General features: G+C 41.6%; 2 protein-coding genes across 2 annotated transcripts; both read right to left on the reverse strand.

The window, feature by feature from the left end:
* Positions 1 to 7,405: 7,405 nt before the first annotated feature.
* On the reverse strand, positions 7,406 to 11,162 carry LOC121319400 (cleavage stimulation factor subunit 1-like). Its single transcript, XM_041256807.1, has 6 exons — positions 11,095 to 11,162; positions 9,925 to 10,117; positions 9,348 to 9,625; positions 8,761 to 8,958; positions 8,084 to 8,474; positions 7,406 to 7,980 (listed from the first exon to the last, which is right to left on the reverse strand). Exons 2-6 carry the CDS (start codon positions 10,091 to 10,093, stop codon positions 7,721 to 7,723), a joined length of 1,296 nt encoding a protein of 431 aa, XP_041112741.1. The 5' UTR covers positions 10,094 to 10,117; positions 11,095 to 11,162; the 3' UTR covers positions 7,406 to 7,720.
* Positions 11,163 to 11,862: 700 nt separating this feature from the next.
* On the reverse strand, positions 11,863 to 14,099 carry LOC121320194 (androgen-dependent TFPI-regulating protein-like; the record flags this gene model as incomplete). The annotated part of the gene is made up of 4 exons (XM_041258445.1): positions 11,863 to 11,884; positions 13,466 to 13,560; positions 13,779 to 13,885; positions 14,021 to 14,099. Coding segments are annotated over 4 exons (303 nt in total), but the record flags the coding sequence as incomplete, so codon positions are not given.
* Between the last annotated feature and the right edge of the window lie 3,154 nt (positions 14,100 to 17,253).

Here is a 17,253-nt window from a genome sequence, read left to right on the forward strand (position 1 = left end):
CGTTCACTATGGTTTATTGCACTTTGCTGTGCTTTTCCTATGGGACATTTTTCTAAGGGTAATATGGCACACAAAGCTAGTCTGGAAAGCTTGCAGACCAGCTTGAGCCAATGCCAGCTCCCAGGACAGCATGCACTGTTGAAGTGGTTGCTTCTAGAGCAGATGCTTTACAGGTTTTAGTTCCTGCGATCGTGAGTGTAGAACACCATCCTGAGATCAACTACCCAATCATTCAACCACCATCCTAATCTCCGCTGTGCTGCTTCTGCTCAGCGCCACTGCATTCTGCACAAAGGTCATTATGCATGGCACATGGTGCTTTTACAGTGCACTGTCCTACACTATTTAAAGGATAACTTATTACTAGTAAGTTTAAAAAAAAAGATAATGTAGAAAGAAAATTGCTTTTTTTATTGCTCCATCCAAGCACATATCGCATCCAGTGCAGCTATTCTAGGGATGGAAATAATAATGCATAGCAGTTTGATCCATTCCTGGTTTTAATATGTGTTTAATAAGACACACCTGAGCTTGTTACCTAAACAACTGTAGCTAATCAATCTTGTATTAAAACCTGGAACGGGTGAAACTGTTATGCAATAGGAGTCTTATTTCCATCCCTGTATTCTGAACTTTAATATATATATTTTTTTTTTAAATCAACAAATAGAATTCCAATTCCAAATCTGGTCATAACCAAATTACCATGGATAAATAGAAGATTCCTTTCAGCTTTGGGCGAAATTCTCCAAAACTCAAACAGTGTGTGTTTGGATGTTTTGCATCACAGATTTGGGAGCGGTTTGTGAAGAGAGGAACAGGCTTTTCAATGCTGAGTATGAGAGGAGTCACCAGCTTAGTGTGCTGGGATGAAGGGGCGAGGTGGGAGTATTAGACATTGTGTTTCACACGAGAATTGCACCCACTTTGGTCACAAGTTTTTAGTTCCATTTTACAAATTTGAAAACATTGTGTAAACTCTATGGCGTTTGAAAAGTTGCCTTGCCATAACTTAAAAAAAAAACAACAAAAAAAAAAAAAACATTATGCATTATAAAATAGATAGATAGATAGGAAACTTAACATGATCCAATTAATCATATAGTGACTGAAGGGGATATAAAACACTATTAATGTAGCTGAGACTCAGCTTAGTTCTGGTGTTTCTTCCGCTAGGCATTGCCTTATATTTGGATACTAATTGGGTAAAAGAGTATTCAGGTGAAAAAGTAAGAGTCTCCCCAACATGATAGCCATAAAATCTTATCAACAACTGCCTGAGGGATGGTGTAAAGCTGGTGAGTGAACCTGTTTAGCACTACAGTACATTAAACAGACAGCACCATACAACACTCATTTGAATTTGTTATTTATATTATTGTGCAACATCTACCGAATGTAATGCAAAGAATTTATGGCTGTTAGTCAGTATTTTGCAGGTCAAATAAAGTGCTTTTGTAAACAAAATGTGCCATAAACGGTGGTGTGACAAGTACTTGAACACCTGTTGGTATTACAGTTATCAAAGATGACTGGAAGTAATATTGCTTGATATTACTATTTCAGAGGATGACATCACGAGGGATTGATAAACCTATGAATACTAATGATTGAATGTATTAATAATTAGAATATAAAGTGTATTTGCCTGGCCCCCCTACATGACCCAATATAGAAAGTCTAGATTCCTGCAAAGCAAATATAACCCTAGAACTGCCTCCTCACTGCCAGCACCCTTCCTACAGCAGTCCAACCAGCTGGCAGCCTCATTACATTAAACTGCAGTGATATCATAACTGAACGTGGAGCTAATCCAGCTGGTACTGAGAAAACCATCAAGGCAGGGGAATACAGTCAGTGCCATTGTTAAAAAAGAAAAGAAGTGTGCTACACCATCCTCACTGCAAGCTGCAATATCGTCAAGAAATCATTGAGAACACAAAACAGAAACACATGGGACTGAATGTGCCCCAAACTGGATGGTAAACCAACTCTGGAAAAACTGCATTTATACAACGTTGAAAAGAATGTGTTTGTAGGTTTGTTTGTGCATAAAGAGGCTAGTATCTCATTCAGTCCGCAATGCTTTGTTAGTGCGCAGGCAGAGTGTTCAGTCTTCAGCTCTCCAGCACCAATATCACTCCTGTTGCCTTGCACATCACTGATCACTGTCACTGTAGCGCCCCTTCCTCAAAGCCTCATCAGCATTAATGGCCACCACTATAACACCCATTTCTCAGCCTCCCAGTGGTGCATGATCTGCACATCTGCAATCCCCCAAAAACTCATCCTTCTTATCCCTGAAAGATCAGACCCCACATTCTCAGCTCATCACCAGCGCTGGGCATTAATGAATATTAGAGTGTCCATTTCTGCTCTTAGGTATCTCAAGTCCCGTATTAAACTGGCAGAGTGGGTGTGTTAGGATCCTGTAGCCATGCTGTATCCCACTCAGTCAATCAATAAAGGACTTCATCTCCCAATCGGGTATCTTCCAGTATCAATACACTCACAAGAAATCTTCAGGACACAGCTGTCTTTTGTAAAAGTTTGCCATGTTAAATTAATTTGCACAGCAGTACTGCAGTACTGGTTTTCCTATGCTTATTAATTAGGAATGTCAGACAAAAAAGAGAACTACTTAACACCCCCCTATCCCTATTTTAAAGCCTCACTCACCTCCATGTCTTCCAGTCTTCAGGTTTGTTTGCAAACATCCGACAGTATTCCTTGATCAAGTACTGGGCGTCTTCTGCAAACCCTTCGCATTCTCTTACATGACTTGCGGTAGCAGAACAATGTTATCACAGAGCAGTTCTCCTTGTCTCTCTCCTTCAAAACTCACACTGGGGTCTCGGAGTTTACAGCCAGCCTGCTGAATAAGAAATGAGCTGTTGCACTGTTCTGATTGGCTGCTAGTTGTGCACATGCACAACTACACATCTGTAAAGACGCCCTCTGCACTCCCACACACTGGGCTGTGTGCTACAGCACATATACAATACCACAAACTGTTTTCTCTCATTACAACACATTGGCTGTCTTTAGAAGACGCAAGGCAGTAGTTAATATATCTTTTTAAACTATGGTTTTGTGTTTGGGTGTCTGCTGGTGTACGTATCAAAACCTTTGTTACTCCTCTACAGTAAGGATAAGACTTATTAAAGAATGAAAGAGTTGATGATAGACAATTCCTGGTTGTTATTTTGAAATCTCAATGTTAAGAGATAGTACCTCTAACACTCAAGAATCAGAATATAGTTGGCAGCAACTGAATACTGCCATCAGCAAGAGAGCATGGATTTGACTTACAGATGGAGGTTGACAAGAGTCCCAATTATTTAGCAAGGATTCAGTGCAAAACCAACAAAATGTTGAGTTGCAAAAATGAGTAGAAGAGTAGATCCTGTTTATTCAGTGCTAACTGTTCTATGCAAACACTGGCTTTCAAGACCTCACATATTGAATCTTCAGATGTAAATAAATAAATCTGATCAGGACTAACTTTTTAATATGTTCTCATGGGTGATGGTCAGGAATTCCCCTGCTCCAGCTCTTCACAGGCACAGGGACAGTGTGGAAAGCTGGCTGGTGTGTGTACAGTATTAATAGTCGGCAGGACTTCCCCACGCTCAGCGCTGGATTAGTCACAGCTCTACACTTCTCATTCGGGAGCTTTGCTTCTTTCACTCATTTTCCTATCAATCCGAGCTTGAAAGAACAACAAAGATATTTAAAATGTATTGATGAAGTTGTTTCTATAGAGAACAGTCACATTTTACAACACATGTATGACAAGGTGTTACTATCCACCCTCCTGTGTACCAGATATGTGGTGCAGGGAGGCAGGCAGAGGGAGACAGGGAAGCAAGGAGGCAGGCAGGAGATCCATGTTGTTTTTGTTGGTGTCCAACAGGGCTCCCTTGGCCACTAAGCTCTTGATTTAGGGATTAAATGCGCAAATATCTGCCTGCTGCTTTAACAGTATTTGGAAGCTAAGCCAGACGGGTTGGAGATGTGTGCATCTTTTCAGGAACACGAATGGGGAAAGCAGTTTCCCAGGTGCTCCTGGGATGGCAGCGTTTGCAGAAGCCCGCCACCAGAAAGCACAACTCCGGTCACAAGCGATGGATGGTGGATGGTGGCCCAATCCATACAAACCACACAGGACAAGACAAACTCTTTTTTAGCATGGTTCTTTGTGAACTTCTGGCCTGTCGGTGTCGTTAGCTCTGCTGAACAATTCCAGTTAGATGGCTGGCAATGAGGCGAAGCAGTTACCAGCTGTGCAATGTGGGAAGCAGTCAGGGAATGCAGGATGAGCCCAACGAAGAGGGAGGATTGGGAGGAATGTTGCTGGCCTATTGTAATCAGTTATTCTCAGGCAATACCTGGAGGGCACAGCACAGGTGTTCATTAGAAGTTAGATAACCAGTAAAAAGGCATCGTGGCACCAAAAGTATTCATATCACTTTATGCTTAATCTGTCGTTGGGTGAGAATGCTAAAACTATGCCTTTTGATGAGATTGTATTCAATCTTGCTGAAGTTTTTGGGAAGTAGGTATAAAAAATGTTCTGTCTATATGACTGATAGATTTGTTTGTATCTCCTGTTTACAAAACCATATTTAATTCTAATAGGATTTTTTTTTTTATTAAACATGGTGTGTAGCCTGTTATCTTTAACAAGTGTTGTGTAAAAATGTCAGGAAACAGGGCAACAAAGGGTTAATTCCATTTCTGATGTGAAGAAACAAAGTGAAGAGGCAGGATATATAAAATAGAGTCACTGACCTATTGATGAGCTTGTGGTCATCATCATAGTGAGACCACAATGATCTACCCACTGCTATCAGCTCAGCAAGCCTGACACCAGCAAGAGCATCATGCCATTACTGACAGCTCCTCAGCCCCCTTCCCACCTCGAAGAGTGATTAGCAGGGTGCATGTTGGTGTGACGGTTGATTCTTGTGCCGTAAGGATGTCGTCATTAGGGGTGGTTTATGCACGAGAAAATGTGCTGAAATTTCTTTAAAATCGGTTCTTGTTATTCATGAGAAGAGCTCACCTATAAGACACAGGTATTTCCTCTTGTGATTTCACTCCAGTTCTGTGGACCACAATAAAAACTCATGATGCTTAATGAATATGGGAAATCTCCTCAAAGACACAGATTCTAATTTATACTTTCCTGTGCAATCCTAGTTAAAGAGTGCAAAAGCGTGTTTAAACTTGTAGCTTCTGTCTCTGGGTCTCCTTCCTGCCAGTACCAGCCTTGGCTGTGACACTACCCTACCACACTTGCTTTAAAACTTTATGTAAGCATCACAGTTCATAAGAAAGCCTGACCTGTTGCTAAACGCAGTCTGCGTCGTGTGAGAAAGCAATAAACAAGAAGCTCCCATTCATTTTAAAGAAAGGAGCTGAGCCTCAGACTTGGCAAATCCCCTTATTCCAAACCACAGGTCAAGTTTCTGATGAACTGTTATTGCAAAAGGAGTTTCTGGTACCATCAGTACTGCTCGGAAGGTACTTCAAGTATGATAACTAACTTATACAAGATAACTTCTAACATAATGGAATCCTGATTTGAAGGATGCGGTCTGAGAGTAGATGTACCAAAGCATTCGCAGAAGAATCTTCTACTCATGTTTTGGAATCGTTTTCTAGTTCTTTACAGACACACTACCCATGAGCAAGCACTTCTGTGAGGCTACTGGAATAACTAGTGGACCATCATTATACCATTTCACTTTAATTTTCATTTTAATTAAGGAGAAAAAAACCAACCAAGCTCATCCCATGAACACTTCTTTTCCAACCAGAGAAAAACTATCAGGATACACACACACACACGTGTCAACTTCCCCTGCAGCCCCCTGCTCTCTCATACCGAGAGATCACATTAAAAATAACCACACTGTGGAAGACAAAGTAACCACAGGCCTCAAGTCCCAGATAGAATGCAGTGACAAGGGAGTTTTATTTGCAAACTCAGATTATACTTCTCACATTTGCCCCAAAACAGTATAACTTGTTTCTACATCAATCATTTTTTTTTTTTTTTTTTTAATATACTTGAAATGCATTTAGATTGAATGACGCTTGGTGTTAGATCACCCTCCCGACCTGAGAGGGCACTAGGTAAAGGGAACAGAGTACCCTGGAGTAAAAGGCATGACACCTTACTCCCGTGGGTAGGTGGAAGTCGGCCGGCTGGAAAAGGGGCGGAGCTATGGTACCTGAACAGGAAACTGCGTGGCATCCACGGATTGGAGAAGCAGATGCGCTTGTTAACCAAGGGGTCATGAAGGTATAAAATAGGGGCGCAGCAAAGTAATCCTTTGTAAACTGTTAGATACAACCTAAAAGGAGACTATGTTATTTGCTGAAAAATGTGTTTGTCTCGTGTTTTTTGTAACTTGTCTGTACTTAACTGTACTACCAGTAACACGATCCGGAGCTGTGAGCAAGCCAGCAACTTTCACCCCTGCATTCACAGTTAACACTATTTAACACAATTTTTGTTCCTGGGTAGTAAGTGTTATTTCCTAATTGCTTATGCCTCAAAAGTATAGAAAATGGCTAATATTCCCCACAAACTTTGCTTTTGTGACCAGGACAGTGATATTTCAAAATATCACTATTTCCAATGGGAAAACGGTAGCTTTTGTGTCTTTTCATTCACATAAAGTCAGAAAAAAACAACATATGAATCCAAATTAACATGTATTTATACTAAAGTAATACAAAAATGACTACAAAAGATTTAGAAGCGAGTAGTTTTTCGAGATTTACGATTATACTATATTTTATACGGGTTTGACCCGTAACCCAAAAGTCCAGTTTTACACGTACATCCACTGTATTAGTTTAGTGTGGGTGTACGTGTAAAACTGGACTTTTGGTTACGGGTCAAAACCGGGGATTACAATTACCAAGTGATACACACCGCTGTATCACTCCAACATTATTACTTACAGGTGTTTGCTATAAGGCTTGGGACATTTGTAATTATTTCAGTAAACACCCTTGCACCCGAAAGTAGTTGTACGTATGATTTATAGCCGCTTTGCACTGCAGTCACCTGTATCCACTCACCACTTTGCCACCATGGCGCATGTGCTGCTAGGACCTAATGATCTTTCTATTCAACCCAGTGTCAAAAACAAGCCATCCTCATTCCAATCCAGAAAACCAAGTCACTCAAATTATTATTATTTTTATTATTATTATTAATTTTAAATTATTGTAAATTAAAGGTATATATTAGTTTACATCCACTTCTCACCAGACTTACCATTCTTCTACTCCCAGTTGTTGTACCTGTCATTCTATCACAACAAAAGTAGAGCCATGACACACCTGTTATCCCTAAACTGACAATGACGTACCAGCTATGTTGTAAAAAGTGAATTCTTTAATAAAAACAGAATTTACACAGTACACTGAAGCAATAAACTGACACATGTGTTCCAGCTGCTTAAAGGGGTAATAACTAAGGATTAAAAAAAACAAAACATTACGCCTTCCAGGTCAAAAATAAAAGTGTCGGAACAATTGATTTCGATAAACTAACTGAATCTTGTGAAAGTTAAAAGGTGAGCTGCTGGGTAGAGGGAAAAAGGATTCCTCTTTCTTCCTCAGTTCAGACTCACTACTCCCCCCCTGGAACCTGTGCCATACCCAACCCTGCCAAGTCCATCCACCCCCTTGCCCCTCAGTCCGTGGTGGTCCTGCGGTACCAGAAGCGCGCACGGAAGTCGTCACTGCAGGTCATGAAGCCGGGGTTGGTGGGCGAGTGGACGATGCATCGCACAATGTTGTTGTGTCCCAGGGAGAGAAGGTTCTTCCTCTCAGCCGAACGAGACTCCCAGCAGCAAAGACTGATGGTTCTCTCGTCCGGCAGCAGCACGTAATCCTCAGTGTGGTTAAACACCGCCTGGGTGCGGTGCATCTGCCGACCGCTCAAACCAGCGCCTGCAAAGGGAGGAGAGAATAATACACATAGCTGGTTATTAAACTGCTGGTGATCTTGAAAGCACATCAGAACCCCTGTTGCTGAGAAGGAGCGGGTCCTCACCCGTGTACTTGACGAGAGGGCGGCCCGTGGAGATCTCCCACAGCTTGGCCACGGAGTCCTTGCCGCTGGACAGGATGTACTTGGAGTTCTTGGAGAAGACAGCCGAGCAGACCTCTGCCCCGTCATGCGCCTTGTCGAAGGTGACCACGCAGCGGTTCGACACGCCATCCCACAGCTTGATGCTGCCATCCTTGCTGCAGGTGACGTAGCTGTTGGCACTCGGGTTGTAGCTGACGCCCGAGATGGTGTCGGTGTGCTGGTCGCGAGGGTTGCATGACACGTAGCACTGGAAGGTGTTGACGTCGTACAGGCGAAGGGTCGGATGCTGCGTGCCCACCAGCAAGAAGTCCCCCGAAGGGTGGAAGGAGATGGAACGCAGCATTTCTGCTTCCTGTGGGGACACAAGTGTTAAATTAAAATGTTACTTTCTTAAACAGTAGAAACCAAGTCAAGTAAACAAACATTTCAGCAAGTGCCTGCATTAGTCTACTGTATAAAAAACAGCAGGTGGTTTAATTTTGGTATCATTTTGGAAGGGGTCAATCACACGAAGATAACATGATAATGATGATCACAGGAAACCAAAAACTGCTCAAACCCTGGAACAAGTAGCTAGATGTTCCAGAGAGGACCGACACAGTAGCTGGAAACACTGGCAATGGGAGACAGCGGGGTACCTGTACGTATTTAAAGGCTCTCTTGGCAGAGGGCTTGGAGTAGTCGAAGAGTTTGAGTGTGTAGTCGCGGGACCCTGATGCCAGGATCTGCTCAGTGGGGTGGAAAGCCAGGCAGGTGACCTCGTCCACGTGATCGTACAGCGTGCGGATGACAGGATGGTTCTCCATGTTCTGCTGGGCAGTCTCATTCATCATAACCTGAATGAGCGTTTAGAAAAATCAGACAAGGTGCAACACAAATGTCATTCCCATCAAGGATCTACCTTAATCATAGTCACATTCTTTCTGGGGGATACAGTCCCTCCTCTAGGGGTCATGTGGCAAAGCTGAGGTTTGAACCTGGGATCTCTTTGCTCACAGTCTTCAGTTCTAAACACACAGCTAGTGTCATTTTACTTGCAGAACTGGATGGCATGCAGCTGGGATTCAATATCTTTACTTATATATTAGTTATTTTTGCTACTGCCAGTGAAGTCTGATCTACATCACTGACATGCCTGTTAATATACCGTCCCACTGCTTTAAATTTTCTCATATAGGAACCCACTCTTTTCAAACCCTTTCCTTCTCCTAAGACAGAGCTTTACCTCAATGGGCATAGCACTCTTGGCCAGCATGCGCTCCGTGTCCAGGATTTTGATGGAGGCGTCTGCTGAGCCGGTGGCAATGAGCTGCCCATCTCGGCTGTAGGTTGCCACGCGGCAGGGCCCCTTGTGGGAGGTGACGTAGCAGGTCTCATACTCCGAGGCTTCAGGGGACATGGTCTGCATATCAGCGTCATATTCCAGGTCAATCCCAGTACCGGGAGCCACTGTGTCCGAGCGCCCGATTGCATACTGCACCGCGGTGTCGTCGTTTTCCATCCCTGAAAACACACAGGACGATTACAGCATACATAAACTTTCAATGCAAAGCTGTGTAACTAACACGAAAAAAAAAGTGCATGTATACTTTGCTTGTATACAATGTATTTTGGAAGAAAGTGGAAATAAGTTACAGAACAGAAACAGGCTGCTTCAGTCAATGGGTTGGCTTTCCTGTCCTGTACCCCTAAACTAGCTTAACATTTAGTCCATGACTAGTGCCACCCTGGAAATCACCAGCTGATCAAAGCGAGTAAAGGAAGTGAGTGGAGGTCTCGAGCAGTGTCTGTGCTCTGCATACCCAGTTTGGCGAGTTGCAGCAGCTGCTCAGATGGCGAGACCACAGTTGGGGGCTTCACCTCTCCGATGAGGCAGTTGGCAATGTTGGTGTAGCCATCGTATAGCAGCTGGCTGATTATGAGTCTGTAGAGATGCTGCCGGTCTCTGAGCGTGGCCTTTGGTCGGTACATGGCTCCCAAACACAGTGTCACTGTCTCTGAAAAGAAATACTTAATCTTAAAATGGATCATTCTAGTACAGTTTGTTCTAAAAGACATGTTACAAAATGTACAAAGCAAAATGCCACCAGTTATTGAACTGTATTATACTTATCACACGGAACACCACAGTAAAACAATGGTGCTTCTACTGTAATTGCAAGTTTTTTCAAACCCTCACAATTCTCTATAATTCTGATACTGAGGTGTTTGTAACATGCTGCATTGGTAGCAGCCTCATGGAAAAAAATACGTCGTTTGAATCAATGCACTTTTGTGCATTAATCAAGAAACTCCAGCAAACAACCAGAATGTGTTACAATAAATAGCCCACACTTTCCCACGGGTAAACTGATTCAAACAGGAAAGCATCTATTAAATAAACGCACACAAGTGTAAGCGGGTTCACCACATTATCGTTACAGGGGCAACAACGCCTGTGAACAGCCCTGTGCACGAACCCTGCTTTCACAGGGAAATGCAGCTCAGACAACAGAGTTCACAAACAATAATAAAACACACCCCTAGACAAAACAGCTTCACTTTGTATGCATTTTAATATACACAATATATTTCATTACACGTTTAACTTAGACCGAGTGAATCCACACATCGTTGTGGGGTAGTATTACAATGTTGCTTACTGATAACTGGCTGTTATTAACAGCGAATGTTAACTGTACACAGTTAACGCAAAGCGTGGATATAGCTGAGGTCTACTGTGGATTTACTCAGACTGATCTGGTTTGCTTATCCAATCCTGAACTTAAAAGCCAAGCAGATGTGTGTTGTCTTGTGTCTTTGTTTTTTGTATCCATACTTTCAGTTCTCCAAGCTGAATAACATGCATTCACAACTTTGCAACTCGATCCCTACATCCATAGTTTCCGCACGCTGTTTGTCCTCACTAGTATAAACAAGTACAACATGTTTAGAAAGAACCGAAAACACGATATAACAAAAACACAACAAACCCAATCGTTGAAATCGCTGACTGCAACTCCTCTCCAGGCGCCAGACGTCCCTCACCAGCGTGCGTACGTACACATGCACGCACACGTAGCCTACTACTTACACAGCTTGCGTATCCCCTTGTTTTGACTAGCTAGTAATTAATTTAATTTTAATGCGCCGTAAAGAATAATATTGTTTGGTTAATAGCCACGATGCATTATTAACATCTGCGTTTATATAAATATAATATAATGTGCATGTTACTAGTAAACCTTTCGGGATAACCGCGCCATCTTAGCTTGGGGCAAAAAGTACATAGCAGCGAGGACTGGCAATTATACGGTTAATCCGTGCCCCATAAAGTGCACGTTACCGTATTACCAAAACAAAAAGACGAATGAACGTAGGTGTAATATTGTTCCCGTCTTTAACATGGATTCACTTGTAGTACTGGATTCAGAATTTGAGGCTGGCGCTTATTAAAATTTGATAGAGGATTAAATTGCCATGGAGTTATGTCATATTACGAACACAAGATGGCACTGAAACACGGCACACACAGTCCCTACTTTGTTTTAACTGCTTAAATGTTATTTCCTTTATTTATTTGTTTATTTATTTTAAATTGTACACTTTTGACAGGTTTTGAAAACACCCACATAGTTTTGGGGTTATTCTAAACACTGTTAATCCCAAGATGCTATTGGTTAAATAAGAACATTGAATATTTTTTGGTGCATCACATAGAAAGGTACGGCACCGAAAGAACCACCAGTTGTCTCAATAGTCTAATAGGACAACAGGGTCTTTCTGAACAGAAAACACAGAGATACAGGTTAGTAAACAATATCACAGTGTTTTATTTTAAATTACATTATTCTTCTTCAATTATATTTCATATGCAGGGCACTTTACTGATGTCTAGATCACAACCTTGGAGGGTAGAACACATACACAACAAGTGTCAATTCAAGAAAAGAGGGATAGACAGGGACTGACGTCACAGACCCCGATTAGCACTAATTCATGACTACCCTAACCAAGGTAAAAAAATAAAACAAACCTATGCCTTTGCATCTGCTGGAAGGTGCTCCCCCCCCAAATAAATCCCTTCATGTTACAATGCAATACATCCTAATGGTCCTGATATAAATCCAGCTGATATTAAAATGGGCCCACCTTTCTCTCTTGCTTCCCATGCTCTTTAAGCCTGATATCTGACATTAGCTGCCACTACGTCATGTATTCTGCATTTTTCTGTATTTAAAGTATTATGGATTTTCTTGTTTTTACTGCATCTTGTAAAATGCTTTGTGATGGTGGTCCATTATGAAAGGTGCTTTATAAAATAAAGATTGACTGACTGATTAACAATAATTAAAACCAATCATCTTCAGGGTTTTGAATTTGTAGTAAAGCTAGTGTTTTGAACGCATCCTATTCATTGGCTGATGTTCGTTCTGTTATTAATTGCAGTTATGATGACAGTTAGAATGCGTGTTCTCTTCCTCAGTTCATGCAAGGATTCACAGTCTTGTTAGCCTTTGTTCTGGGACAAAGAAACAGCCTTACTTCTTTTTCTTCTTCTTCAGCTCTCCTATTGGCAGAAGAAGCAGCCATGTTAGTAACATTCATCCCCAGCCAGGGCTACAAGTTCACAGTTAGACCTGAACAAGGTGATGATTACAACCTATATCCACTGTGTGTTCACATACACATGAAACGTGCACAGAATATCATTACCCTGCTTTAGTTGTTAGTGATATACACAAATACAATACCAGCTGATCTGAGCAACCTGCTCCAAGTGCAGAACCACCACTAGCTAGGCTGGAAATACAGCCCCCATTGCATTGTTGCTTTCACTAAGAGTTTATTAAGACACACCTGAGCTTGCTCCCTAACACTGGGGCTAATCAAGCTTGCAGTAAAACCTGGAATGGGTGAAGCAACTATGCAGTAGGAGTCTTATTTCCATCCTGGACTAGCGTTCACCTACCCCATAGCAGCCTGTTGAGTTTCTCTCCCAGGAAGCATGCTTAGGACTCTCCAGGGAAGGGGCCATCATGAAGCCATTAGGGAGGCGGCTGCCAGGATCCTAATCGGTCAGTGGGCTTAGAGAATCCAAGATGGTGATACCACCCAACTCCAGAGACCTGGTGAACCAAACAGCCTTGTGGGACGGCCAGAATGAGAGAGAGAGAGAGAGAGAGAGAGAGAGAGAGAGAGAGGAAGGGTTACAAATGCATGGCCTCAGATACAATGTCTTCATATTTCTTCAGGTTTTTTTTATTGTAATAATGATTTTGCAACACAGAACACTAGCCCTGCAGGAGAAACAATTTAAATAGATTAAAAGAAAATGAATACCAGGCCATACAGAGTCCAGACAACAAGGTCAGTCCCAGGATGCCATTCCTCTGGCTAGTGAAGTGATGAGGTATGATGTAGAGCTCTACAAGGAGCAAGGGCAGGATTCCAGTGTGCTGGAGGAGTGGGACAGAGAGAGAGAGAGAGTCAGTCTTTAATCAGCGTAATCAAAAAAACCTGTTCAAGCTGTTTTTAATACACCTTCTACACTCCTGAGAAGACATTTTAAAGCAGATCGACAGGTGAACACCTCTCTTCATTTGTGACTGGAATGTTTTGGCGAGCACATTACCTGTAATTGAAGCGCATGTTCGGGTACTACAGTTCTACTTACCATGGCATGATTTAACCACTGCGGGATGATGTCGTCAAGGGGTTTGGGATAAACCAGCTCCCGGTCATGGGCATAGAGCAGCCAGAAGGACAGGACAGGACCACAAACTGCCAACCAGAACACAGCAACAACATGTTAGAAGCTTGTAACTGGGCTCTTCACACATCAAATCAGGCTGTTTTTTTTCTGGGTGTATTACTAACACACTCACAGGCGCAGGGAATGGGTTAGCTAATACTCACGGATCCCACTGGGAATGCCAGCACTGCCAGGATGGTGTCCCGCAAATCGGTGAGGAAAGAGGACAGAGGACGGACCAATTTTGAAAGAAGAGACGGGTCACATCAGTCAGGAAGCAGAGACCAAAGAACACTGCAGGAACTGTAGGTGGCAGCAGAGAGCAACATACGTTTAAAATAGTCTTACTTAACCAGAATAGTACCCGTTGATAAGAACGACTCATTTATCTCAGACACCAGGAACAAAAGAAAAAGCACTTAACATGGTCTCATATGTCATGGAAGTCTTCCTGTATTGTACCTGCAGGCCATTCCATCAGAAAGCAAAGGGCCTTTTTCAACATGACAAGACTACGCTGTACGGAGAAGAAAGGTCAATTGAGCCACATACACAAAACTTTTATTTATTTATTTTTTTTAAGTACTTCTAAGGGAGTTCGTTAATAATTCCTCACCACACTCCGTTATATTCTGCTAGCTCAGAAAAGATGAAATTCTGCTACCACTTCGATCTGTTCTCAGGCTGGACAGGAAATCAAAGCTCGCACAGGACTAAAAAACATCAATGCCTCCTACATGTATTACTACGAGACACAGTAACCTGTAGAGACCCTCAGATCAGACTGTAAACTCAATAACATTTAACATCAAGCACCAAATCATATATCACCAACCAGATCAAGAAACGTCAGATACTTCCATCTACCGCCGTATGACTGTGTCCCAGGGTGCCTACCTGAGGCTGTGACAGAAAGGTTGTGCCACACCGTGAAAACTACCGGGAAAATATCACAAAATGAATGACGCCTGAGGCTCTACACCCCAAATTCACCACCGCCATCTTTCTTCTGTCAGATCGAATATACCAACATCTTTACAATTCATTATCTATTTTTTTAACAAAGGAAGAAAAAAAAAATACGGTATGTTTAAAATAAATAAATAGATTGCTTGGAGATGATAGTTGCTTCAAAAAAAAAGTTAATAACGTTATACAAATTGACTAAGCCGAAGTTCTGAACACCCACGAGTTGTGTAGCTAGTGTGTTTGTTTTACACTAATGTCATTGACAGGGTGCAGTGTTGTGTTTCACTGGCAAAGGGACATCATTGTGAAAGTACATGAGCACGCCCAGGTATACCAGGCTACCATCTGTACCTGTCATGTTATGTCTTGAAGCTCATCTTTGTATAACAATTCCGATTGATTTGCATGTAATCTCTCATTAAAATGGCTTCTACTCAGGTAAAATCGATATGGTGCTGTAATGCTTTTGATATGCAAAAAAACTTTACTTTTGTGCTTCATGCTTGACATTTTCCAAATTGACTTAAACTGTATTTGCAAATTAGTTGAATATTTTAGAAATTATTCCGAATAATTTTTTTTGCATGTATATTTTGCATCTCTAGGATGCTTTAGGAGTAACAGAATGAAAACGTTTGGATTCATTACGGAATGCAGTTTGAATTGAAATAATTTATGAATCTGACAATCTTCTAATCTTCTTTCCCGTTTAGTCTCAAACTGGACATCACCCTACAGGGGGCATCATCCTGCAGATGGAATCTCCAAAGAATGACCAGACCTAACATCATGTCACCCCCTTTAAAAGTGATATAACAAGACTTTTAAATCCCCTTGTAATCTAACCTCTTATATCAGCACTACTACATTCTTGGGTGTTTACTTGAACAGAATCCAGTCTTTTCATGCGTAATATAATTTTCAATATGTCAGATATTTCAAAGAGAAGGTTATAGATTAAAAGACACAGATGCTTCCTGGTTTCAAACCACTTCCCGTACAGGACAGTCCCATGGGCATTGGCAAGCAGGAACTTAGTCCAGCAAAAAAAACCAAAAAAAAAACCAGCTAAATATTCGATCTGAGAAACTGAGTTTCTAGTTGCTATGGAACTGGTGAAGAGTTCCATAGCAACTGGTAGGAAAATCTTCTGGTGAAGATTTTCCTACATGCTGTTCAGCCTATGGAGTTTTGGAGGAGCAGAACCATAATACATATCTTTTTGGTTGCCTGAGCTAAAACAGGGCCTACATATGGCATTGATAAGCCATGCTGCTGCAGGGAACACACCAAAATTAAGGAACAAAAGTTACAAAAACAGTCTGCAATGTACCTTCTGTTGAGTGCAACTATTCAGCAACAAGTATGAGAAAGCAACAGGACCTCAATCCCTTTCGCCCAGCAGCATTCTGCCCCTAGTGGATGTTAGAAGTAGCACATTCTATGCAGTCATTCTTTCAGCTGTACTTCACCCATTGGTGCTGCAGGAGCAGTAACTGATTTAGAAGAGTTACCTGCAGGGTAGGCATCCTTCTAAGAGATTTATTGAAGCCACAGATGTGTTAACTTTGTGAAACCACTGGTTGTTCCCAAGTTAATTAAATCCTCTATATAATAACAAGGAAACAGTTGAGTTTCTATGGGTTGGAAACCGTATTCCATTGTAAACTATTGTCCAAGTGGCAGGATTGAAAAGCATCATGAAGGATCCTCCGGGACAAAAGATTAGTTCCACCTAGCCATTAGTCCTGAGAGAAATGTGGAGTTGTTTTTAATGTATTATGTATCCTTGTTATTTACCCAGGTCATTCCCTTTGAGAACAAGACCTTATTTCCAAGGCCATCCTGCCAAACACAGACCGACCCAGTTAAACGATACATGCAGTGCTTAAACAAATAATACATCGACAATCAGCAACACTAGCTGGAGTCAAGATTTATTGGGATACAGTTTGAAAACAATGGAGGAGCACATGTGGGTTTTTAATTGTATTGGCTTAGTTGTCCTATTTGAGACTATTCAGTTGCTGGGTATATGATTAAAGCACTGTAGATTCCAGACTTTCACTGTGCAGGTATGGGGCAGAGTGAAGATTTATTAAAGAAGATGAATAAATATAATAAAGCTACTTTTGTTAAGTATGGGTTATTGTTGTTGTTGTTGTTGTTGTTATTTTCATCGGCAAAGGGAGCAATAACCTAATTTTTAAAAACGTTTTCATCGGCATGACAGCCAAGATATAAATCTCTCATTTAAAAAAAAGATTTTATGTACCTTCAATATTTCACTGGTAGTTTAATCAATTGACAGACTTCTGTGTTGTTTTTTCCAGCAGACTGAGTGAGCCTTCTTTGCATTCACAAGTCACAGGCTGCTGCAGATCTTTTGCTAAATATATACATTTTATACTAATGACATTGACTGCAT

This window comes from Polyodon spathula, chromosome 8, assembly GCF_017654505.1.
Source record: "Polyodon spathula isolate WHYD16114869_AA chromosome 8, ASM1765450v1, whole genome shotgun sequence".
Classification (NCBI taxonomy): Eukaryota; Metazoa; Chordata; class Actinopteri; order Acipenseriformes; family Polyodontidae; genus Polyodon; species Polyodon spathula.